This window comes from Vulpes lagopus, chromosome 8, assembly GCF_018345385.1.
Source record: "Vulpes lagopus strain Blue_001 chromosome 8, ASM1834538v1, whole genome shotgun sequence".
Taxonomy (NCBI): Eukaryota; Metazoa; Chordata; class Mammalia; order Carnivora; family Canidae; genus Vulpes; species Vulpes lagopus.
This window is the reverse complement of record NC_054831.1, coordinates 127,152,764-127,179,663: the sequence shown is the minus strand read 5'-3', so window position 1 is coordinate 127,179,663 and position 26,900 is coordinate 127,152,764. Positions and strand designations below refer to the sequence as shown.

The 26,900-nt window shown below is 36.6% G+C and overlaps 1 protein-coding gene across 18 annotated transcripts in view; it reads right to left on the bottom strand.

Annotated features, from left to right (window-relative positions):
* Positions 1 to 26,900, bottom strand: part of EIF4G3 (eukaryotic translation initiation factor 4 gamma 3) — a 336,337-nt gene that overhangs the window by 102,126 nt on the left and 207,311 nt on the right. For 12 of the 18 annotated variants that reach the window (XM_041768194.1, XM_041768199.1, XM_041768196.1 and 9 more), the window contains 3 exons: positions 26,161 to 26,283; positions 12,482 to 12,590; positions 6,364 to 7,203 (listed from right to left, as the gene is read on the bottom strand). In XM_041768194.1, coding sequence (XP_041624128.1) covers positions 6,364 to 7,203; positions 12,482 to 12,590; positions 26,161 to 26,283 — 1,072 coding nt within the window. The remainder of the gene's footprint in view (positions 1 to 6,363; positions 7,204 to 12,481; positions 12,591 to 26,160; positions 26,284 to 26,900) is intronic. The other 6 variants (XM_041768195.1, XM_041768200.1, XM_041768203.1 and 3 more) reach the window with 1 other exon arrangement.

The window sequence follows — 26,900 nt, the reverse complement described above, 5'->3', positions numbered from 1 at the left end:
CAAATTCCAAACTTCCAATGACTTGGTCCTTCTGGGTTACCAGCCCCCATCCAGGAGCCCACCTAGAGTCACCAATAGACTAAGACGATCTTAGTGCTATCACTTACAATTTTACAAAGCTTTTAGGAGCCTTGTGTCATCAGTGGAGGTAAAAGATCAATATTAGAACAAGAGATGCTCCTAGTGTCCTTATTTAGTAAATTACATGGGTTTTAGGAGCTCTGTGCCAGTAACAGGGGTCAGAGAGTAATATATTTTTTCTACTGGGGCACGTGGGTGGCTCAGTCTGTTAAGTATCTGCCTTCAGCTCAGGTCATGATCTCAGGATCCTGAGATTGAGCCCTGTATCAGGCTCCCTGCTTAACAGGGAGTCTGCTTCTCTTCTTTCCCCACGCCCCTGCTCATGTGCTCTCTCTCTCACTTGCTCACTTTCTCAAATAAATTCTTAAAAACATACATATATAGGGGATCCCTGGGTGGCGCAGCGGTTTGGCGCCTGCCTTTGGCCCAGGGTGCGATCCTGGAGACCCGGGATCGAATCCCATGTCAGGCTCCCGGTGCATGGAGCCTGCTTCTCCCTCTGCCTGTGTCTCTGCCTCTCTCTCTCTCTCTCTGTGACTATCATAAATAAAAATTAAAAAAAAAATACATACATATTTTCCTATTATCTCACAATAGCATATTCATAGAGTTGTGGAACGATCACCACTATCTAACTTGAGACATTTTCATCATCCCAAAAAGAAAGCCTATGCCCAAGCACTCCCTCTCCACTCTCCTCAACCTCTGACAACTATGATTCTACTTTGTGTCTCTAAGAATTTGCCTATTCTGGATATTTCACATAAATGGAATCAATGATATGTGGTCTTTTGTGACTTTTCCACTTAGTATGATGTTTTCATGGTTTATCCATGTTGTAGCATGTATCCATACATTATGACTTTCCATGGCAAAATAATATTCTGTATATATATATATACATCAACCCCCCCAATTTGTTTATCCATTTGTAAGCTGATGAACATTTAGGTTGTTTCCACTTTAGGGCTATCCTATTCATTTTTTTCTCTCCGCCTTTCTTCCTAATTTTCCTACTCATGACCTAAACAGGAAGTTAATAATGTTATTAGTATCCTCTCCTTAAATGCATGCCTAAAGCTTTTCAATGGTACATATTTTCCTTAAAATTTGCTGTTCTAAGCATACCTCCTCCCTTCCAAATGACAGCAAAGGTCACTGTAAGATGTGTCTGACCACTGTGAAGGTTAAATGACATGGGCACAAAAGCCTCTACTCAAGTTATACACACATAAGGGATTATTGTGAGAGACTTTATACCATTTCATACTCAAGATTTAATGAAGAACTTTTGAGATGGTATTTTGTTGAGCTTCTCTTCTTTGGAATATAAATTCCTAAGGACAGCGATAATGACACCCATTTATTCCATATAGTATTAGTACAGTTCAAAGGGAACATTTGAAAAAACAAAAACAAAAACAAAAAAAAAAACAAAAAGGGAACATTTGGTCCCTTTAACACTAGCTGAAAATAGAAGTATTAATAATATTTAATATTTAGAGTGCTTATATGTCAGACACTGTACTAAGTGCCTTACATATATCACATTTTATGTTCATTGTAACTTTATGAAGTAAATACAATTATCATCTTTAAATTCTGGACAAGAAAACAGATTCAGAGGTTAAGAAACTGGTCCATGTTCACAGAGACAGGGGAAAGGCTAAGGTGCTGGAGTGTGTGACTCTGTTGTCTTGACCACTACACTTTACTGATAGTATTGAGATTAACCAAATACACAAAAAGTAACATTCAAGTCCTATGCATAAATATTCAGAAAACTGCTACTACAACTAAATATAATGAATATCTTGTAGTAAAGAGTAGAAGGGTAGAGTTTGTTTGAAAGGTGAATGTCCCGCAATGTCACCCAACATCCTAAAGGGTTTAAGTAGAGATATGAAAAAGGAGTGGTGGGGCAGCCCCAGTGGCGCAGCGGTTTAGCGCCACCTGCAGCCCAGGGTGTGTGATCCTGGAGACCTGGGATCGAGTCCCACGTCGGGCTCCCTGCATGGAGCCTGTTTCTCCCTCTGCCTGTGTCTCTGCCTCTCTCTCTCTCTCTGAATGAATAAATAAGTCTTAAAAAAAAAAAAAAAAAGAAAAAGGAGTGGTAAAGTCAGATCTATGCTTTAAAGAGATGACTGTTTGGTGGAGAATGAACCTGAAGGGGAGCAAAACTGGACATGCCAGGTACTTGAGAGGTCCTAAGGCAGGAAATGAAGAGGAGAGGACAAATTCAACAACTGCATCAGGTAAAATCAGAGAACCTTGTTTATTTTTTTTTTAAGATTTTATTTTTTTATTTATTCATGAGACACAGAGAGAGAGAGAGAGAGAAGCAGAGACACAGCAGAGGGAGAAGCAGGCTCCCTGCAGGGAGCTGGACGCGGGACTTGATCCCGGGACTCCAGGATCATGCCCTGGGCCAAAGGCAGGCGCCAAACTGCTGAGCCACCCAGGGATCCCTGAGAACCTTGTTTAAATGATTTACATGAAAGATAAGTAATTCAAGGAATAAGTCCATCAACAGTGGCTTCACGATTTTAGCTTATAAAGCCAGTGCCACTAACTGAGATAAAGGAACAGGTTTAGGGAACTAGGTGATTAGTTCAATAGGGGACATGTTAAATTAGAGATGGCTCTGGTATTCCCAAATGGAGATTTGGCAGGCACAAGGAAACAGAAGACAGAAACTGAGAAAAGAAGTTGAGGATGGGGACAAAAAACTTACAAGTTACCTGCATATACCACTGGGAGCCATCTACCATCAGAATAGATGAAATCAACCCTGAAGAATGTGTTAAATGGTAACAGTATTAGAACATGATCCAAATATAAGGGAATTCTCTTGGTGATTGCACTGTTCCGTATTTTGACTGTGGTAGCAATTATATGACTTTATATGTCTGTCAAAATTCACAGAAATGAATGCTAAAGGGGATGAATTTAATTGCAAAGAAATTATATGCAATAAATCTTACTATAGAAATAAAAAGAGAAAGCAATGAGTAGTGTTACATGTGGTGAAAAGACCATAAGATAGCAAGCTGGGAGCAAAAAGCAGATGATGTAAGTTGAATAGTGAAGAGAGGAGAAGAAATGATAGACTATTCTTGGGAAGCCTGAGTGAGACAAGGTAAGGAGAGTTTCAATGACAGCTAAATGGATGTGTAGGATTAAGGGAGTGTTTTCACTATGAGACAGACTTCAGCAGATTAATGATGACAAAGAAGTCACTGGGAAGGCAGTGAATATATAGGAGACTGCAAGGGACAACTAATAAACTAATTAAACTAATAAACTGCAATGAAAGTTTGGATGGAGTCAGGTTGGTAGCTATAGCAGAAGGCTAAAAAAAAGGCATACTTAATGCACTCAATATTCTAAACAAAGATATAAGGTCATGTGCTGAGGGTGCAGAGGGCTGGGCTAAGGATAGGATTTTATAAAAGGCAAGTCATAAAAGGCTGGGGGCCATTGAGAAACAGTTCTCAAGACTACCATGCGCAGGATGCCTGGGTGGCTCAGCGGATGAGTGTCTGTCTGCCTTCAGCTCGGGGCATGATCCAAGTTCCAGGACCAAGTTCCACATCAGGCTTCCTGTAGGGCACCTGCTTCTCCCTCTGCTTGTGTCTCTCATGAATAAATAAAATTTTTTCTTAAAAAAAAAAAAAAAAAGACTACAGTGTGCAAGGTAAAGGTCAGCACCGGAAAATGAAAGTGCTTTTAGCAAGACTACGTTATCCTGGAAAGAGTTCTCTTGTCCGATAGAGTAAAGCATTCCCCCTAAACTGTCTGGATTACTCTGTCTGGAAGCAGGTAAGCGCAATGGTTTCTTTTGGAAGTAAATGAGTTAGTCTCGGGAAAAGTGGGCTAAATTCTAAACAAAGAATCCATGTCTATTCATGGAGACATGTATGACTCAATATCCAATGAATGAAACTTTTGAGATCATGTTGCAAAGAAATGAACTACTATAAATAGTAGGAAAGTGTATATCATATGGAGATGAGAGATTGTACAAGGGGCTTGCCAGAAGGCTTGGCACTTGAGTCTGTTCTGTTAGTACATTCCACGATCAGGTGTCTGGTGGGCTCAATCTGCAGCATATAAAAGAACTTGAGGGGTGACTGGGTGGCTCATTCAGTTAAGCATCTGCCTTTCAGCAGGGATTGAGCACCACGTGAGGTTCCCTATGATTACTTTGTCTTTCTGTTATTTGTTTTTTTAAACATTTGTCTTCAATAGCTTCTCCTAACTGTGGAACTACCACATCAGGAGCTGTTGGCTAACAATTCACAGGTGAGTATGTGAAAGGAGACAGTGAAAGGTCAAACTATTGTTCTCCAACAAAGGAGTGTTCCTTGGAGGGCTTTCATCTATAGTCATGTCCAAATTGTTTTTTCATAAAGCCCGAGGTCATCACCCCACCAAGAAAGAAGATTCCTAAAACAGTGATGACACTGTGAATATACTAACTTGATAGAGGCCCATCTCAAAGAACAGGTGATTTACAATCATTTATGAAACATTACTCCCTGTCCCCACCACACCTTGCACTGTTATACCAGGTTGAACTAGATGTTCTATTGTTCCAGGAAACCAGACAACTCCCCTAAGATATTCAGGAGGAAACTGCCTCAAGAACTGAGCTGTATGGGAAAGTTAAACCTTAAAAGTAGGAATCAGGTTTTTGATTAAGTTTCACTATCCATTAGATAGCTCAAAAAAGACAAACACCAAGGATGTTGGTGACTAAAACCTTCCCATCCACTCCATTTCTAGAATAAATGCTGGGGGAGCACACAATTCTCTAATTGTATAATTTAACCTGCGAGGTATAGTGAGAGCAAATTATACTGTGTGGGGCACTACTGCATCAGATGATCTATGCTGACTTGTTAAAAGCCATATTCTTGTGGGCTACTGACTCTGATAGGCCTCAGATAATTTTTGATTAAAATTATAAAATTCAGGGGCACTTGGGTGGTTCAGTCAGTTAAGCATCTGACTCTTGATTTCTGCTCATCATGATCTCAGGGTAATGAGATCAAACTCCTGGGTCGGGCTCTGTGATGGGTGTGGAGCCTGTTTAAGATTCTCTCTCTTGGGATCCCTGGGTGGCGCAGCGGTTTGGCGCCTGCTTTTGGCCCAGGGCGCGATCCTGGAGACCCGGGATCAAATCCCACATTGGGCTCCCGGTGCATGGGGCATGCTTCTCCCTCTGCCTATGTCTCTGCCCTCCTCTCTCTCTCTCTCTGTGTGACTATCATAAATAAAAATTAAAAAAAAAAAAAAAAAAGATTCGCTCTCTCTCCATCTCCCTCTGCCCACCCCCCAACGCCAATTCACTTGTACTCTCTCTCCTTCCATCTCTAAAAAAAGGTGGGGGCACCTGGGTGGCTCAGTCAGATAAGCATCTGCCTTCAGCTCAGGTCATGATTTCAGGGTCCTGGGATCAAGCCCCCATGCATCAGGATTCCTGCTTAGCAAAGGGTCTGCTTCTGCTTCTCCCTCTCCCTCTATCCTCTGCCCCACCCTCCCCGCTTGTGCACTCTCTCATTCTTTCTCAAATAAATACAATCTTAAAAAAAAATTATAAAAATCCAATGGTTAGTTCCTAAGATTCTAGGTGATGCTACATTAAATAATTAAATAATTTTGAACTGGGAAGAATACTTTAATATTAATGATAAAATTATTAAAGGGTAAAAGCAAAAAATGAAGAGCATTAAACTTTTCTGTGAGTTAATCAGAGAAAGCACTTACATTTTTCAGAAGTAGTTATAAACAACAACTGTTGTGATTGCTATTTTTCTAAATCCCAGATTAAAGAAGAGATGAATTCCTTTAAGTTTAGGATTGATTGGGTTCTAAAATTTTGAGAAGATTAAGGACAGTATGCTTGTTTTAATTGGTTTCCAGCCCCAAAATGACAAAATTAACCACTGAGGAACTGATTCATATGAACGAGGCAAAAAAAAAAAAAAAAAAAAAAGGAAAAAGAAAAAAGAAAAACAAAAAACACATGTACAGTGACATATACCTTGGAGGCATTTTGTATATTTGAAATTTCATTTGCATTTTTAGACAATGGAGTAACTCTTTTGCAGGCTGCACTAAAACATAAACACACCATTGAAGAAATCAGACTACGAATGTCAGCATTCATTTGATGTTTCTGGAAGTCAAGGAAAGTAGCCAATTAAAAAATAACTCAAACACTGCTTCTTTTTCATGTTCAGCAAGCATAAAATAATTAATGGCACAACAGCTTACCTGGGCTGGGGCTCTTTCTTGAACTTAGGTTCTGAGCATCCAAAATCTCTTCTGTTTGCCCGTCTGCTTCTACCTCTATTTTGTTCTGAATCTCTTTTGCATCTTCACTAAGGCAAGTTCTTAAGCTCTCATCCTCTTCTAAGACCCTCTGGACTGTGGTGGGAACACCAGCAGTACCAATATTAGTGGCAGCAGCAGGAACAATGGCTGGTGTGGGAGGAGGAGGAGCTGGAGGAGTTGGAGGAGATGGAGAAAAGGAAGGAACTGTGGAAGGGGTAACGGGAGCTGAGACACACTCCACTTTCATTTCCTCTGGAGCATTTTCCAGAATCTCCAATTCAAGAGTCAATGGCAACACCTCCTGTTTTACTATTTCCACAGTGCTCTCTGTGGCTGGTAATGTGTCACTAACTCCATTCATTTCATTAATTAGATTAGTACTAGAAATCAGTGGAATATCATTAGGTGCTACACTACAAGATTTCTTGCATATATCATCATCAATTACATCTATTGGTGATGGATCTGATGTCTCTGCGCAAGATATGGGGCTGGGTATAGGAACTGTGTCTTCTTTTGAGGAGGAGAATTCACACCGGTCATCTACAGCAGAGGCGAATATTGGCTGGCTACTAAGAGCAGCCGAGGTGGGGGAAGCAATTGTACTTCGAGCAAGTGGAGAAACAGTGGTAGGTGATGGAGGCAGAGGAAGTTCTGGCATGGATTCCACTGTAGTTGTCTCCGATGTCTGGCCCGCTTGTTCTTTCTTCTCTCCACTAAAGACTAGCCTAAGGACTGGGGAAGGAGACTTTAACACTGGATCGGGTTTTGGCTTCTCTTCTAGGGAAGAAAAAACAAAAAGAGTTTAAGAATAATTCTTGGATCAGAGATTATACTATAGTATTTTGGGCCAGTTCTTTTCATCTCTTACCCAAAATCATGGGCGACAGAAGACAGACCAAATTATTAGACTTCTTCTGCCACTCCAAAAACACTGTCATATTTTCTAGTTATACCTGTGTTAATTGGTCACCAATGAATATAGTTTATTATGGAGTTAAAGAAAGAATCAACAATTAACCAAATAATTCTATGAAAAAGAATACAATGGCAAAGTTCATCAAAACTGAAGCTAAACCGTTCCAGAAATGGGACTTTTTTTTTAAGTAGAGACTTTCATTTCTACTGTACCTATCTCCCTATAGAAGATTTTTCTACCAAGGATACACTATAATGGCAGAAAGGCTCAAGAACAAATAAGAGTAGATTAAACCATTATACACAATAAAAATATTTAGCTTTCCTTTTTCAAAAGATGCATGTATATAGCCAGAAATAATGTGAAAACATAAAAATAAAAATTTATCTTGTAAAAAACATTCCTCAAGGAGAAACCAAGTTAATATTCAGATAATCAAGTCCAATAAAAAAGAAGCATAATATATATACCTGAAATATTTGAGAATGTGTAATATGCTTATCTGTGTATAGATGAAAAAGAATGAGCGCAAGAGAAACTGATAATCACAATAAAGGTAAACCAGAAACATAAATTTCCATATTCTAAAATTCTAGGTAAACTGATAGGTTAATTCATTCCTGGGAGGATAAAGCAAAAGGAGATTCAGCCTGGTGCTTCTGTAGCATGACAGGCTCCACTGGAAAAACAGACACTGATGGGCATGTTCATCAAATGCAAACAAGAATTTTAAGCACTACTAAAAGATAGTCTAAAGTGAAAGAGACTTCACTTTATGTGAAATCTTTATCCATTAGTGAAAATAAGTCTTCACAATAAATTATTGTATTTCAGTTTGTGATAGAAAATATGCTTGTTAATCAGAGAAACAGATGGTAAATATTACCATTAAGTTGTTAAAGGATAATTCATCCTTTAATATAATTCATCATTCATCATTCATTAATTATTGTTCTTGGTCTTAAAATTTATTTTAATTTATGGGTGTTGAGATTAGTGCTTCTTAAATTGAACTTTATTTACTGTACAAGAGAAGTAAGATTAGGCTCTCTGTCAAATCCCTCAGATTTAGTTGTCAGATTTCAAAGAAATCTGCCTATTTGTTATAAATATGTAAGATATATATGATAAATATGCATCTATTAAAATACCACTCATAATTTCCAAATCACTGGAGTAACTGCCACATGGGTCACCTACATTACATGAAAGCACACCAGGATAACAACACCATTTATAAACACTACATGAAAACTAGAAGCATTAAATAGTAAAAAGTAATTCTCATATTAATAACCTAGTAAGAGTATGTCAATTCTATTATTAACTTTGAACAGTAAAATTTCTGATACTAAAAAACAAAAGCAGACCCAGAACTATATAAATTTCTACATATTCTTGAGAAAAATCTAACATGAAGAAATAAGAAACAAACAAAAAAAAACTTGAGAGGTCCTCATTCGGAAATTAAACTCCTTTAATTCATTCAAGTTTTAATACAAAAAGCTGAAAAGTATACTACAGTAAATCTAAATAAAGATAAAGAACACTGATTTTATCTAAGAACTTTTACTATTAAGAGTATGCTTTGCAAAACCATGATAGTTTGAAATCTAAGATACTGCATTATAAATATTTCTACCATTTGGTCATCTCTAGGAAATTGTGGGAACTCCATCTTTAAGAATTTTTTTAAAGAAATAATCATGCAAGAGTGAGCAAATATATAGGTCTGGAAGATTTAAGGTTATTTATATTGACACTTTATAATAGCAATTAAAAATAGAAATAGACTAAGTGTCTAACATGAGGGATTTATTAAAGAAATAATAGCCTGGGCCATATAATGGTATATAATGGGATCATATAAAATAGGCTTTTAAAAGAAAAAGGATTTGGAAAGTTATTTATTTATAATAAAAGATGTTTTTTAAAAAGCAGGGCACAAAACTTTATGTACAGCATAAGCCTAATTTGGTAATATATACACACACACACACACACACACACACAGACACTACTAACAATATGCATATGGGAAAGTCGGGAATTAAATTTACTAACAGTGGCTCTAGATAATGAGACAAGAGATATTTTTTTTCTTTCTACTTATCCAAGTTTTTACAATAAATGCCATATTTATAAGGACAAACTGCTCCCTTTATTCTCAAATGGCAGTGGAACCAACTGCCCAGATGGATGCCTTTTGGTTGTCAGGAGTCTCCTGTGATTGAGAAGGTGATACTATCATTTCCTGGGCAGATACCAGGAATGGAAAGTAAGCATCCTGCAACTTACGGGACCGTGTCTCACTTGACAGAGAACAGTCCTATCCTAAATGCCAGGGGAGCCCCAGCTGAACAACATTGCTATAAATGGTTGAATTACAACAGAATATCATTCATTGAATACCTACTCTATACTAAGTGCTTTCGAAAGGCACTAAGGCACAAATAACTTTTATTTGTATTTCATTGTCCATATCATGTCCTCCACACACTGGGCTGAATGTACCTACTCAAACAATGTCAACAATCAAGTTGTGTCTAGACATCATTAATGCCCACTGATGATTTTAAATTCACTCAACATTCAATGGCTTTCTCTCTACTCACCACAATGAAGGTCTTCCCTGTGTCTTTATATCTTTATAAAGTACCAAACAAATGGGAAATGTCGTATTTGTCTGGCAACATAATGTTCATGTACGTTTCAGCTGTTCATATTATAAACTCTGAGAAAACCAGAAGTGTAATAATGGTAGCTAAAGTTTACTAAGCACTTCTCATATGGTAGTAATCAGGCCAGACACCATATCCTTTAATTCTTGCAATCACTGCTGGGATAGAAACTATTATGTTCCTATTTTACAGAAGCGGAAAATGAGTGTTTTATAGATTAAGTCTGACCAATAAGATGACCAAATCCCACATTTTTCCAGTTCAGGAGGAAAAAAACAAAGGTACATGGAAAAAGAAGTATTTAGGTGAAGCAAGCTGGCAGGAGACTTTGGAGCTAACATGAGATACTGTTACCCAATTAAAACTCACATTTACATTGAGAGAAAAACCAACCAACCTAGAATGCAGAGTCTATTATTTCTGAGGGTAATCCAGCATTCTTTAAAACAGTATATTTTTGCATCTTACTTTAATTTCAAAAGGAATGTAAAGAAACTTTTAAAATTTCTTAACTGTAAAAAATTCTTCTGAAAATTGGTGAGCCCTTTCTAATGTTATTTGAGCTTACACACATTTGGTTTAAAAATTACTCTGAAAACTATTCTATATGTTCGTTAGCTATGGGCACAATTAGAAACATAGTTAACTGAGTTTTCTGGAAAGTAACTGGTACTAAGAGGGAAAGGGCAGAAGTCCCCCAGAGTTAGTTATAAGCACTATGAAATATATTTAAAATTCAAGTTTTTCTTTCCATCAAGGAAACTGAAAACATTTTCAATGCACTCATATCTACATCGAACATCAATGTGGAATGTTTATTATTCAAATTTCTACTAAGCATAAAAAATTAAGAGTTCTGTATTCTTCCTAATGGAAATCAAGGCCTAAAGATGGCAAAATGGAGTAGTTTCATAATCTAAAAATCATAGCAGAGCACAGCTATCATATTAAGACATCTTATGAATTCTCTATATTGTGTTCCAGCTGAAGTTTGCATATAGGATGGATACATCATGAGGCCTCTTTGGATGGTAAGTATTCAATGTGCTTATCATAATTTTAACTAGCAAAAAAGATTAGTTGGCACAGTTGTAAACAATAATGTTTTGAAGAGAATACCTTGAAAATTATTCTTTACTCTGAAAATATTCTGACTTTTGATCGAAAAGTGCTCTATCACTGGAGGCAGAAAGTGATCTTCCACAATACCTACACCACGTGCACTGCTGCAAGGTGAATGGCTTTCATGTTAAAAAATTTAACTCAAAGTATGCATGAGTCTTTATGTCTGAGTACTGCTCAAGTATCTGACAGAGCAACTTTTAGAAGGATGGCAGGTTACGGTTTGTTATCTATTTTTTGGTTTGGAACAATCTTAAAAAAACAAAATATAGGATGTGTCTCTATTCAAGTTTACTAGGTTCCTCAATACTAAAGGGGAAAAAAAACTATTATCTTTGTATGCTCTAGAATCCTGAAATCAAACATATGTTTCTAAGTGTGAAAATCTGTAAAAACAAAAACAAAAACAAAAACAAAAAAAACACCCAATAATATATAATATTGCTTAGGTTATGTGCCAATTCCCAAGTACCTTTTAAAGAATAATTTTTAGAAAGTACATTTACTAACTAACATCACATATGAAGGCATCTGGAGGAATGAATAATTCAAAAAATTTGAAATCACATATGCTTTCTATTCACTCTTATAATGAAGTCAGGAACGTTGTAAAAGCAGGCTCCGAGTTCTATGCTTTCCCTGTGCCTAATAAGAACTGTTTCCCAATTCTGATTAAGGTCCAACTACATAACAAAGAAAGGCTGTGATATCCCATTTTCTGACATGAGCTTTCCCTTAGAGTTTTCTATTTATAATTCAAAAGGCGATGTGTGTTTATTTCAACAAGCATTTTACACTTGCTAGGTAAATGGGAGTAGAGCCCTCAGTATGATGAAGACACACAGCATAATGACTCATTAAGACCAAATACTAGTGCATGATGGAACCAGGATAAACTCAGTACTACAGAACTGAAGCCACAGAAGCCAAATTTACATGAAGAAATATTTCATGCCTTTAAAAATAGCAAGATACACATGTTAAATATATAAATATATAAATAAAACTGTGTTATTCTTGTAAAGGAATATATAATTTGATTTATTTCCTCAACCTTGTTCTCATCACCACCAAAAAACAAAACCAGTTTCAAGCGAATTAGGTTTTACCTATAAATATGTATCAATAGTGAGGTATTAATTAAATATAGGGAAAAATTTTACTAATCAACCCTATTTTACTTTCCTAAAAGTAGAACACTTTATTTTCCATCTTGACACTTTGTTTACAAGTGGATACCTAAATAATCCTCAAATGTTTCACTCCTGCCCTTAAATACTGAGTGCAATATATTTAATTTAAAAAAAAATAGGAAAGAAGACAGTTATATACAAACCTTGCTTCTGATCGCTAGCTGCAGTGACAGGGGTGCTGGCAGCAAGATGAGTGCTCTCCACAGTCCCATAAACCACAGGGCTGTGCTCAGGGACCTGGCTGGGCAGCTGCTGGGATTTGAAGTACAAAAAAGGGTGATAATGAGCGTGCGAACATAAAAACTAGCAACATGGAACCCAAGCAAGTGGGGAACACAGAGTAGAGCAGATCATAAAATTAAAAAAAAAGGGGGGGGGAAGCAAGGAAAAAATATATAGGCCAATTTAATAATTCAGAAAGGACGGGAGGAAAAGGAAAGAGGCAGGAGAGGGGAAGGAAAAGAGAGGATTACTATTAATCACAACAAGAACAAATAGCACAGAAATCATTAATATAAATGAATTCTCTGGGGTTCCTTCTAAGGACAAACACACTTTCCACCTAATGGGAGATACATCACATCTAAGAGAGAATTTAACCTCCTCCCTAAGACCAAAGGGATCTGGTCAACTTCACTTATAAACTACCTAGCAAAGTAGTTCACTGGATGAAAGCTAGACAAACTAAACACGATGGGTTTTAAAACCAGTCACTGATTCAAGAAAACAATACTGAAAGATGATTCTTGTAATCTGTCCATACAATTACACAGGTGAAATGGAACTTGAAGTATCTAATGGCACTTTCACCTTAAAATGTCTTCAGATTCTGGGACAAGGACGGTATCTTTTCAGCGTCAGAAATCTGAGTAAAATATCGGTTTTTCAGAGCTAAGAGGAAACTCTTCATTTTCACTTAGCCACTTTATGGGAATCAAAAATGGCCATGAAATCCTAGTAGAGTTGGTTGAAAAAACTGCAGCTATTGTTCATCTTAGTAAGCAACAAGAATTGCACAAGGAAGGACAAGAACACTCCTTCTACATCACTTTCCATGCAGCTATGGTGCTCTGGATTTGAGGGTTACAAAAAAGCCACAAAATAAAGCAATGTCTCTCCTCAGAGATCTCAGGTCATTTTTTTGTTAGCTATAATTTCCCCTACATTGAATTCTATCAGTGCTTTCAGAACAGAGTCCCTGCACAACTCTGGTTTTCTGAGTGTGTGTGTGAGTGTGTGTGTGTGTGTGTGTGCGTGTGTGGTGCTTTAGACATGAAGTAGACTCAAGGTGAGAATGAATCTGGGGTGAGTAGGGCCACTTAAAAAAGTGAGCATTAATAAAAAATATTTTCAAATCAGTAAGTCTCACCGAGAATAGGAATATAAAATAAATTAGTTCAGACACATACCATTTATCATATATCATTTAAATAACCGATTTTCAAAAATTACAACATGTAATTTACATTTGATTCTATCTGGACTACATAGAGTAACAGACAGGAATAGGGAAAATGCACCTAATTCATTAGACTATGACAGTGCTCGTATTCCAAATTATTTCCAAATGAAGAATACTGAAATTATAAAAAAAAAAAAAATTAACAGTTACTGTTTTCACTTTGAATCATAGCCAAATAAATGAATAGTACTGCCATGATTGCTCTGAATGTTTAGTTCCAGTGGGAAAAAAGTTGTGCTATTAAAATTCAGAAATTAGGACCTCTTCATAGGTATAAGTGAAAATACAGATTTGTTTAGTTCTATGGCTGGAAATAGTTCTAGAAATTTGGAAAGGTTCTAAAAGTTATATAGCATTTATTAAACAGGAAATAAAGACATGTAAATTATATTATTTAACTAAAAGGAAGAAAATATAAACTACTCCAGTTGCCTGGAAAATTAATAACCAAAAAATGAGTAGTTGTTAAAAGCAGATCACCAGAATGACAGCCATACATAAAATGAGATGTTTAAGATAGTGAAAGGTTACTGATATCTATACATCTGTATTGATCAGAGAGTTTTTCAAGGTCAGATTAAAATACCTGGAATCATATTTAAGAGACAACTGCATAAACATTTTTAATTAACAAAGAGGGCAGCCCTGGCGCAGCGGTTTAGCACTGCCTGCAGCCCGGGGTGTGATCCTGGAGACCGGGGATCGAGTCCCACGTCGGGCTTCTTGCATGGAGCCTGCTTCTCCCTCTGCCTGTGTCTCTGCCCCCCTCTCTCTCTGAATAAATAAATAATTCTTTAAAAAAACCCAAAAAACAAAGAACTAGAAAGATTTTGTGTATATCTGTGTATAAACATTTATGGGAAAGGACTGAGATAACATGCTATTTAAATCCCAGTTCCAAATCAAAGCATCCAGAACACAGGTACACAACCACAACCTGCTAGGAAAGGACTGCTCAGTTTCCTCACCTATAAAATGAAAAGGAACTAAATAAAGAGCCTCTTAAAGATCCTAAAGTCCCATCCACGTTTAACATTCTCTAAGTCCCTGAAAGCATCAAGAAAATGAAAACATATTCACATTAATATAATTCAGTACTCTCTCACCTTGTTTTAGATTAATTTTAATGAAGGATAATTTTTTAAAAAGATTTTATTTATTTATTCATGAAAGACACAGAGAGAGGCAGAGGCAGAGGGAGAAGCAGGCTCCATTGCAGGGAGCCCGACGTGGGACTCGATCCCGGGACTCCAGGATCGCACCCTGGGCCAAAGGCAGGCACCAAACCGCTAAGCCACCCAGGGATCCCCTAGATATCTGCTAGTATTAAAGAAATTAATTTCTTTTGTAATTTCCTTTTAAAATCTATTCTGTTGAAAAAATACTCTGTTGAAGATTTATGTATTAAATCTGGTAGGCTCAAGGGATAATGATAGATTTGGGCAAAAAAACTGGAGAAATTAAAATTTTTAAATAGTATTTACCAAGGATAGAACAGGCAACAAAATCTAGAATGGTCTTTAAATAATCCTTTGTACAATTAAAATTTCCCATCACATTACATAGTCCACACTATTTCTATGCAGAAAGAGGTCATCTCCCTTTACTACCTATTTTAATCTTGTATATGACAGTATGATCAAGGAAAGAGAATAGATGGAAACAGAATGTCAGCAAACCATGGCCCAAGGACCGCATACTTGTTTTTGTACTGCCCCTAAGATTTTTTTTACATTTTAAATAGTTGCAGAAAAAAAAAAAATCAGAACAATAAAAGTTCTTGACACCTAAAAATTATACGGAACTTAAATTTAAGTATCCAAAAAGTTTTATTGGAACAGCCATGGTGATTTATTTACATATTTTGTATAGCCACTTCCATTCTACAATGGCAGAGCTGAGTGTTGGAAAAACAGATTATGGCTGCAAAGTTGAAAATATTTAGTATCTGCTCCCCTACAGAAAACGTTTGCTAACCTCTATTATAATTCACCTGGAGAAATCAAAGACTCTAAATAGTTATGCAAATATAATGGGATGCTGATATAATTCATTATTATCACAAGAGGCTATATTTGAATGTTTTGGATCCCATGACTTTAAAATAATTGTTATAATAAATACCTCATGTTTTTGAACATATATAAATCCTGGGAATAAACTAGTATAGACCACCTCTACCCCGCTCTAAGAAACATTATTAAGATTAAGAAGTAAAATAATAGGGGTGCCTGGGTATCTTAGTGGTTGAGTATCTACCATTGCCCAAGGTTGTGGTCCTGGGGTTCTGGGACCAAGACCCGCATATCCGCAGGGAGCCTGCTTCTATCTCTGCCTATGTCTCTGCCTCTCTCTCTATGTCTCTCAAGAATAAATAAAATCTTTAAAAAGGAGAGAGAGAGGGATCCCTGGGTGGCGCAGCGGTTTGGCGCCTGCCTTTGGCCCAGGGCGCGATCCTGGAGACCCGGGATCGAATCCCACATCGGGCTCCCGGTGCATGGAGCCTGCTTCTCCCTCTGCCTGTGTCTCTGCCCCTCTCTCTCTCTCTCTCTCTCTCTCTCTCTGTGTGTGTGACTATCATAAAAAAAAAAATTAAAAAAAAATTTTAAAAAAGGAGAGAGAGAGAGAGAGAGAGAGAGAGAGAGAGAAGTAAAATAATAATGATGCCAGAAAAAAGGACCAAAACTTCCTTCAGTCATAAGTGACAGGGAACTCTGTGTGTGCGTGTTTCCTCCTGGTGTCTGCCATGTACAAAACGTTAACAACCCATGGCAGATTAAAATAGACAAAAATCTTTGCTTCATAGCACTTAAATTTATCAAGAGAAACAAAAAGAATAAAATCTTGCCATTTGTGATAACACGGATGCACTGAAAGGGTATTATGCTAAGTGAAATGAATCAGACATAGAAATATAAATACCATATGATCTCACTTATTTGTGGAATCTAAAAAAAAACAAAACCAAGCTCACATATACAGAGAACACACTGGTGGTTGCCAGAGGCAAGGGGGGTAGGTGGTAGGCAAAATGGGTACAGAGAATCAAAAGTACAAACTTCCAGTTAACAAAATAAGTAAGTCATGCAGATGTAATGTACAGCATAGTGACTACAGCTAATAATACTATATTGTATATGTGAAAGTTGGTAAGAGTAAATCTTAAAGGGTCTCAACACAAGAAAAAAATCATGTAACTACATATGGTGATAGATATTAAGCAGACCTACAGCAATGATCATTTTGCAATACATACAAGTGTTCAAACATTACATTTCACACCTGAAACTAGTATAATATGCTCTATCAATTATACCTCAATAAAAATTTATTTTTACATCAAACCCCCCCCCCAAATTAATCAAATTACCAAGGCTATAATGCTATGAGAGTAGTAAGAGCAGAGATAACATATATTCTGAGGCTTGTTTTTTCTCTTTTTTAAAAAATATTTTATTTATTTGACAGAGACAGTGAGCATAAGCAGGAAGAACTGCAGGCAGAGGGAGAGGGAGAAGCAGGCTCCCTGGGAGCCTGATGCAGGGCTTTGATCCCAGGACTCTGGGATCGTGACCTGAGCCAAAAGTAGACGCTTAACCAACTGAGCCACCCAGATGCCCCTGAGGTTCTGAATTTGTACGTATGTCAGGATCTTTTGATAAAGCAAACTTTTGGCTGAATTTCAAAGAACCAATGTGAATACAGGCATGTGGTAGATATATGGGAGGAAATAGGAGAAGGCAGGTGAGGCAGAAGGAATAGCACATATGAAGCCTCTGAAAGGAAGTGTATTAAATATAAATAATCAACCAGCTTGGAGGAGAGTGAGGGAGGAACATAGGAAGAGCTGGAGAACTTGGTGAAAAGTACAGGCCACACTAAGTGTTGGTCCTCATTGCCTCAACAATGGCCCAGGAACAGGCTTTAAGCAGAAATGTGATATAAGATGTACGATTTTAAAAGATGCTTCTGACTATTGCATGGAAAAGGAACTGGAGGGACGGAAGAATATTATAAAGACACAGTAATAAGATTACTGCAGTAGTGCAAGAGAAATAATTATGATGCATCATATAAAGGGTATATATTTATTTATATGTAAATTTATATGTATATTTATATGTATATGTATAGTAAATTTATATGAATAAATTTACTTAAACACAGTAGTTAAACTGACAAGATTTGGTAATTGAATAGTTATGGTAGGTAAGTATCACTAAAGAGAGAAGGGATAAGAAGAAATACATTTCTGGTTTGTGAGATGTATGCCAATCACCGAGATAGGCAACACTGGAGGAGACATCAGGTTTTGGCAGTCAAGAAGCAGGTGAGAGGAAGACCATGAACTGCAGTTTTGATTGTGATGTGCTTGTGAGATACCTGAGCATAGAGTTCAAGTAGAAAGTTGGGTATGTAACCTGAAGCTCAAAACAGTACTCCTTACATAAGCAATCTATGGAGTGACATAATGAATACCTCCTATTTTAATACAAGGATAATAATGCACAATAAATAATGATCATAGCAGTATTTTAACAGTAACTTTATTTTTTTTTTTAAGATTTTATTTATTTATGAAAGACACTGAGAAAGAGAGGCAGACACATAGGCAGAGGGAGAAGCAGGCTCCATGCAAGGAGCGTGATGTGGGACTTGATCCCGGGGCTGCGGGATCACACCTTGAGCCAAAGGCAGAAGCTCAACCGCTGAGCCACTCAGGCGTCCCTGTAACTTTAATGGACTAAATTCTAATGCTAGAATCTAAAAGATCACAAGATATATGGATTAGAAAAGGCATCAACCACATGATCAGTTCTTTCATTCTTTGTACACTATTCCCACGAAACTACCGATTCTTTTCAAGCTATCTTAAGTGATATGAAATTACTATTTCCAATGGTGGAACCCATCTCAGGTTTGGACATATGTTTTCACCCCATTATCCTATGTTCCTGGTGGCTCTGAAACAAGAATCTTATCTCTTGATGGAAAAGAGCTTCACACAATTAAACTATCTTACCAAGGGCTATGCGTTAAATTAGGTACTAGGAGTACATACGGCTGAATAAAACATGGTGCTCTTTATGTTTAGGGAGCTAACATTTTAGTGGTAGAAACAAACAATAAGCCAGAAAATAAGCATAAAATATATCAAACAAAACTTAAAGCTATGAATAAAATTAAAGAAAATAAAGACCAGAGAGTGAAAGGGGTGTGAAGGTACTACTGTAATGTGATCAGGAACGGTTTTCCTGAAGACATATTAGAGAGATACCTGGAAGGGGGGAAAAGCACATACTTGGGATGTAGGAGACCATTTCACATACAAGGAATAGCAAGAAAAAAAAAAAAAAAAACAAGAAAAAAAAAAAAACAAGGAATAGCAAGAGAAAAAGTGCAAAGGTAGAAACTTGTGGACTACGGGCAGCAAAGTCAGTAGCAATGCACTATCATGGAGGAGGAAGACAAAGATAGTAGAAGGGATTGGAGATGTAGTCAGAGAAGCCAGATAATGTATGACCTCATAAAGACCTCCAAAATTCTATAGGTAAGGACTTTTATATATTTTAGTAGCCAGCAGAGAGACATTGAATAGTTTTTAGTAGGGAAGGGATGTGATCCAATTTAGGTTTTAAAATGATTCACTATGGTATTGTATAAAGAATACAGAATATAAATATGTAAAAATAAAATTCAACAGCCAAAAAACAATTCAATTTTAAAAATGGGTAGAAGATCTGAACAGATATTTTCTGAAAAGGAAATACATGTAGTCAACAAGTACACAGAAAGGCGTTCAATATAACTAATCATAAGAGGAATACAAATCAAAATCAGAAAGAGATATCCCCTCACAGAAGTCACAATGGCTATTATCAAAAAGACAAGAAATAACAACTGTTGGTGAAGATGTAGACAAAAAGGAACCCTTGTGTACTGCTGGTAGGAATATAAATTGGTATAGTCACAATGGGAAACAGTTTGAAGATTCCCAAAAAAATTAAAAATAGGGGCACCTGGGTGGCTCATTCAGGTAAGCCTTTCCCTTTGGCTGAGGTCATGATCCCAAGGTTCTGGGATCAAGCCCCACATCAGGCTCCCTGTTTCATAAGGAGCCTGCTTCTCCCTATCCCTGCCACTCCCCCTGCTCATGCTTGAGCTCTCTCCCTGTCAAATAAATAAATAAAACCATTTAAAAAATTAAAAATAGAACAAAGATATGATCCAGCAATTCAACATTTGGGTATTTAGCTAAAGAAAACAGAAACACTGATCCTGGGTGGCTCACTCAGTTAAGCATTTGATTCTCGATTTTGGCTCAGGTTTTGATCTCAGGATTGTGAGAATTAAGCCCTGCGTGGGGCTTCAAACTTAATGCAGAGTCTGAGATTCTTTCCCCTCCATTTACTTCCCACTCTGCTCCACCTCCAGCTTGTGCATCTTCGCTCTCTCTCAAATAAATAAATAAATAAAATCTTAAAAAAAAAATAAGTGGGATATAGAATTCCGGAAACAAACTCAGGTGTGTGCGTATGTATGGATGTGTGTGTATATTTATATATAATATATAATTTATTTAATATATATTTATTATAAACTATATAATAATATATAATTTTAATATATACACATAAAATATATTATATAATGATATATATAAATAAATGTATATTTATTATGTATATTTTATATTATATAAAATAATCTCTCTAAGCAAGGAAGCAATGGTAAAGTATTCAATGAATAATACTGAAAGAAAGGACAAGCCATTTGGTTAAAAAAAAAAAAAAAAAAAGGTTAAAACACAATCATCAGGATGCCTGGGTGGCTCAGTGGTTGAGCATCTGCCTTTGGCTCAGGGTGTGATCCCAGAGTCCCAGGATCAAGTCCCACATCAGGCTTCCTGCATGGAGCCTGCTTCTCCCTCAGCTTGTGTCTCTGCCTCTCTCTTTCTCCCTGTGTCTCTCATGAATAAATAAATAAAATCTTAAAAAAAAAACACAATCATCACACTAGGAAAAAAATATTACGTAAGTCAAAAAAAATTTCTGATGAACACTTAAAAATCAGAAAAAAATCATCGCCCCAAAACAAATGTGTTCAAAATACATAATAATTCATAAACACACAAATAACCAGCAAACATCAAAATTCTCAGCTCTATAAATCAATAAATAAAAATGAAATGGGATTATATTTAATATATCAAATAAGGAAAAGGGTTCTTCCTTAAAACTGCTGGTCAGAGATTAATTGGTAAATTTCTGGAGGACAGATAACATCATAACCCAAAAATAAGTCCACAAAGTTGTTCGTTACAGTATTGTTAGTATTAATGACAAACAGGAAAAGAAAATACCCATCCATTAAATAAACAAGGGTATATTCAAAGAAATACCATGTAGCCATTAAAAATTGTAATAGTAACCTATAGTCAAACATGAACACTCCTAATGACCACTGAAAAAAATGGTATTTATAAAATGGAAAGAATGAATCCAGACATATTAAGTTATAAATATTGATGTGCATATATGCACTACAAATGTCTGAAAGGATATTCACCGAAAAGTTAACAACTCTCAGTAGTAAGATTTAAGGCTACAATTTCTTCCTTTACTATTCTTTTCCAATGAAGATTTATAATTTATATACATATAAAACTGAAGTATTTTAACTCTGAAAATGTATTTTCCATAACAGAAGATAAAGCTTGATGGTTTCTTGTAATTTCTTTTTTTTTAATTTTTTTTAAAAAGATTTTATTCATCCATTCATGAAAGACAGAAGAGAGAGAGAGAGAGAGAGAGAGAGAGAGAGATGCAGAGACACAGGCAGAGGGAGAAGCAGGCTCCATGCAGGGAGCCTGACATGGACTTGATCCCGGGTCTCCAGGATCACACCCCAGGCGGGGCTAAACCAAGGTGGCGCTAAACTGCTGGGCCACCAGGGCTGCCAGGTTTCTTGTTAATTTCTTATAGCACTTCCTGTGACATCTACAACTACAGACATTGTAGTTATTGGATGACTGCAAGCTGCAATACCACTGTTCAGTGTCCGACTGGGAGTAGGTAGTAAGGGATAGGAATTGTACTACATATATACAAACTCAAGTCACATTTTCATTATAATTAGGATTCAGATTAAATCACATCACTATAACAGCAAAAACTTTCACAAAATTTAGTGAAGAACTATGAAAAAACATAATTCAAGTTCAGTGAAGAATCACTGAACAAAAACATAAAATTGAACATTAATGTGTCTCATAAGTGGATCTTCATTGGGATGTCAAAAACAATTTAAAACATATTTGCTCCACCAGCTTCCAAAAAGATATAGTATCTCAAAAGTCACCTTGTGTCAAATTTTGTTTTCTGACTTTAGGAAATTCCCATAGGCACTAAAGCTGGAGAATCTTAGTTTTATTAAAAATTCAGGTGTTTATCAAACCCTGTTGGAGACAGGCTTGATTAAATCAACAACCCTGCTTTATAACTCTAAGTAGGACTCCCTGACTGTCCATGTTCAAATTTCTTTTCAACAAAAAAATAGCTTAACACTAGCTACTAAGGGTCTTTATTCATTTTGACATCTTATTTAAAACTTTTAAGAAAATCAAGCTCCACCTGGATACCTGTTTAAAGTTTACAACACTCTCCATACTATTGAAAGGTATATCTTTTTCTTTCCTTTCTTTTTTTTAAACTCTATGTCCAACATGGGTCTCAAATTTACAAACCCAAGATCATGTGTCCTATGGACTGAGCCAGCCAGGCACCTCAAAAAGTATTGTTTTTAAGTCAGAAGAAATTACTAACGAGAAATTGTTTTATTAAAGATGAAAAATGATGTGATTTAATGACCACTATTCTTTATTGCAGATAGCAGTAAAGCAAAAACATACCATATGTTTCAACGTAGAGAAGGATATTAACTCATTAGTGCTATGACTGAGTCAACAAATGATATTTTAAATTTATTTCTTTTAGGTTTTATTTATTTATTCACAAGAGACAGAGAGAGAGAGGCAGAGACATAAGCAGAGGGAGGAGCAGGCTCCCTATGGGGAGCTTGATGGCCACATGCAAGACTCGATAAGGAGGGGATAGGGATCATGGCCTGAGCCGAAGGCATGACGCTCAACCATTGAGCCACCCAGGAGTCCCAACAAATGACATTATAAAAGCTAAGACTGAGGGCGCCTGGGTAGTTTAGTTGGTTAAGCATCTGACTCTTGACTTTGACTCAGGTCATGGTCTAAGGATAAGAGAGATTGAACTTGGTATGGGCCTCTGTGCTCAGCAGGGACTCTGCTTAAGATTCTCTCTCCCTCTCCCCCCTCTTGTGTGTGCCTGTGTTCTTGTTCACTCTCTCTGAAATAAATACATTAAAAAATAAAAGTTAACACTGGGTTTGTTGATATTATATGAGTGTCTCCTTGAAATTCTTTCTGCAAGAACTTACCTACTAACTATATACAGATTACTTGTATCATTGTCTAAGCTTCAGAACCTAACTTTAAAAAACAAAGAAAGGTTTTTATTTAATTTATTCATGAGAGACACACAGAGAGAGGCAGAGACACAGAGGAGAAGCAGGATCCTCGTAGGGAACCCGACGCAGGACTTCATCCCTGGACCTAGGATCACGCCCTGGGCCAAAGGCAGATGCTCAACCACTGAGCCACCCAGGAGTTCCACTCCAAAACCTAACTATTATTGCTAAAACTATAGAACTAATTAACAAATGGTCAGAATTTAAGGTTTCCAGGTATCAAGTTAATAAGAAGCTCTTTAAAAGACTGAATGACTTGCTGACTTTGGCAATTTTCCCAAATGACAGGAGAGGCTATGTATCTTTCCTAAGATATGCCAGCAATCTGAAGTTTCCAACCTTTACTCTATCCCTACACCCTGTGGCATAGGACTCTCTCACATGTTGTAATAGTACTTCAATATAAGAGTAATGTGTAAAACAGGGGGAGGAGGGAAGGTAGTAGGGAGAGGAAGAAATATATATAAAGTAGTTCATTTAAAAAAATTCAGTGATTTTGATTCCCTACCCCAGCCTTTGGAAGTAGACTATGGAAGTAGCAGCCTTTGGAAGCCTTGCCTATATAGCATTATGTATTTATTTTTACCCTAAAGGGTCCCCTAAAAACTTTAAGGCATCTAGCACATTTCTTAATGCAGAAATGTTCCTTGTGCCTTATCGCTATCAACAACAGAGACATAGGTGAGAGACTGTGTTGCCAAGGTAAAATAACAAAAACAACCCCCTTCTTTCCCATTTTAACATTTAAAAGATAAAAGGGAACTCTGAGATTACTTACTATAATCCCTCATTTTACTTATTAAAAAAGTAGGGGTTAAAAGGACAACGTTCTGACCTAAGGTCATAAATTTAAGTGACATAATGGAGACCTGCAGCAAGTGTTCTAGCACTCAAAGAGGTCTACCCATGCACCTCCATCTGTATTGTGTGATCACCTAAATGGGCACATGCATACATATAAAAATATGTTTTATTTATTCGAGATATAAAATCTTTAGAAGTTATTCCATAGATCATTTTAAAACTTACGAAGCAGGACAATTCTAAATTCAATCTACTCTTTAGGGCAAACACAGTAGCAGCAAACCCTGTTTCTCCTCTCCCTTCTTGTCACATACACCTACTACAGTTCCTCTAAATTAACTCCTTATCTTGAATGCTTGCCAAAATGAAACTCATTAACCCTCTCTTCAAACATCCCTATGTATACTCCATGCTATACTTTACTATAAATGCAGGGATCTCTGATGAAAAATAAACAGCAAAAGGATTTCTGTAGCCGAAAGAGGGTAGAGTATCAAGCTGGTTAACATTAAAAAAAACAAATCACAGGGAATTAAAATGCAAGAAGATATACTAAGACATGTTCAAGTTGAGAATTCAAATACGAATCAACAAAAATATTTTAATTAATGTGGGAAAACACAGGAGCGCATGGTGGCTCAGTGATTAAATGTCTGCCTTCAGGTCAGGTCATGATCTCAGGGTCCTGGGATTGAGCCCCCCATCAGGCTCCCTGCTCCATGGGAAGCCTGCTTCTCCTTCTCCCTCTGCTTCCCACTCCCCCTGTTTGCACACTCTCTGTCAAATAAATAAAATGTAAAAACACACACACACACACACACACACACACACACACACATATGTGGGAAAACACAGACCAAACTTTATTGCCCTAAACAACCAATTCCGGGTTTTTCTGTAGTGTATGCCCTTATCTAACTGTGCACATAAAGTAGATAGCTTAAATGTATAAATGTTACCTATCCCATATTCACTTCCAGGTTGGAAATTAAATAAATTCGCACATTTTCGAGGGGCTCTAAACTCAGCCATGTATTTGTGATCCCAATTTTTAAGAACATTTTAAAAAACTTTTTAGTTCATCATTCTGAAATGATATTTAATAATTCCTATTACCTGTCACAAACTGGGCTATAAGTGAGGAAGCAAGCAACCACCATTCCTTAATAATTTTCATTTTATCTGTTTTATAAACTGAGCTCTCAGTTTATTTAAAGCTTTGAAAATCACTCTTCTCCTCTGAATGGTTTATCAAAATTTAAAGTGACCAAGTGATGAAATAAAAATCCTGGCAAATTTGGGGACTTCCAGTCTCTACTGTGGTTTACTGAACTCCAGTTCTTCCTGGAATGTCTTAATTTCTAAAAGCAAGAAAGTGAACTTTTAGAAGATAAAAATAACCACATTCTGCAACAGGAACAAAAAGGTGCTTAGCTGACAATATTTCCTAATAACCCACGTAAATAATGAAAGGAGACACCCTCCAATTAAAAAAGATCATTTAGGCAGCCTTAAAAGTATGAGGTATAACTAAAATACTAAAACACTCTGAATTACACAGGCATAGGCATTTGTCCCAGACAATACTACTAAATAACAATGTTTAAATTTTTAATCTTAAAGTTTTCACAAATATATTGTACAGCATTTAATTCCTAAGACTCCATATTGAAACATGAAATACTCAATTACTGATGAGGTTTCTATAGGAACTGCAGCTCCTTTTGGTGTTATGCAATAGTTCATTAGGAAAAGAGTGGCAGAAGCTATGCTCTGAATGTGGAGACAATACATAGAAATATAATGAATACAAATCTATAAGTTTTAACAATTTGTAATGAGAAAGAACATGTCTGCTTAAATATCATTTAGATATTCAAGGCGATGAGACAACTGATGAATATGAGAAGTACAAAAGTGGCTATAGAAAGAAGAGCCCAGCAGAAGTTAGCAAACAAATATACAGCATATCCCTCATGACTCACTCTGTCTTACCTGAGGAGGAGTAGGTGTGGAAGTAGGTCTCCCTATGGGTGGAGTAGGATTTCTGCTGCCACCTCCAGACATAATCTCCTCTGTTATGTCTTTCCCTCCCTGGTTAGGATCCCGAATTCTTATCTACAAGGTAAGAATAAGATGGCATATTTAGAGACGGGTATCTATGTATATCTATAGACATATGATGTGTTAACAATATAAACTGGGAAGCCTATCAAATATCAAAGTGATAATCACCACACGTGACTTTATTTCTATCACAGAACTGTATGGGGTCATTCAAAGAAATTTAGAACATTATTTCTGACATGAACTAATTAGAATAACAAATGGGACCTAGTTGGCTGAATTTCTAGGTCAAAAAGGCAAAATATTAATGCTTATCTTGTAAGCACTGACAAATTAGTTGATTTTATTTATACTGCTTAACATAAGATTCATAAGTAAAATTGTTTTAGAATATATATTATTCTGTAGAATAAAGTTTTATGGGTCATAAATGGTTTTTTAATTAATGAAAAATGCACATATCCTTGTAATTAGGAATAGGAATTTATGTTGCAGATACCTTAAGAATGTTGACTGCAATAGTAGCTATTTGAGCAAAGCCATAGAAACAAGCTCAAGGCTGATCAAGGACACAATAATTAAGGCAGGAAACAACAAATGTTGGAGAGGATGCGGAGAAAAGGGAACCCTCTTACACTGTTGGTGGGAATGTGAACTGGTGCAGCCAC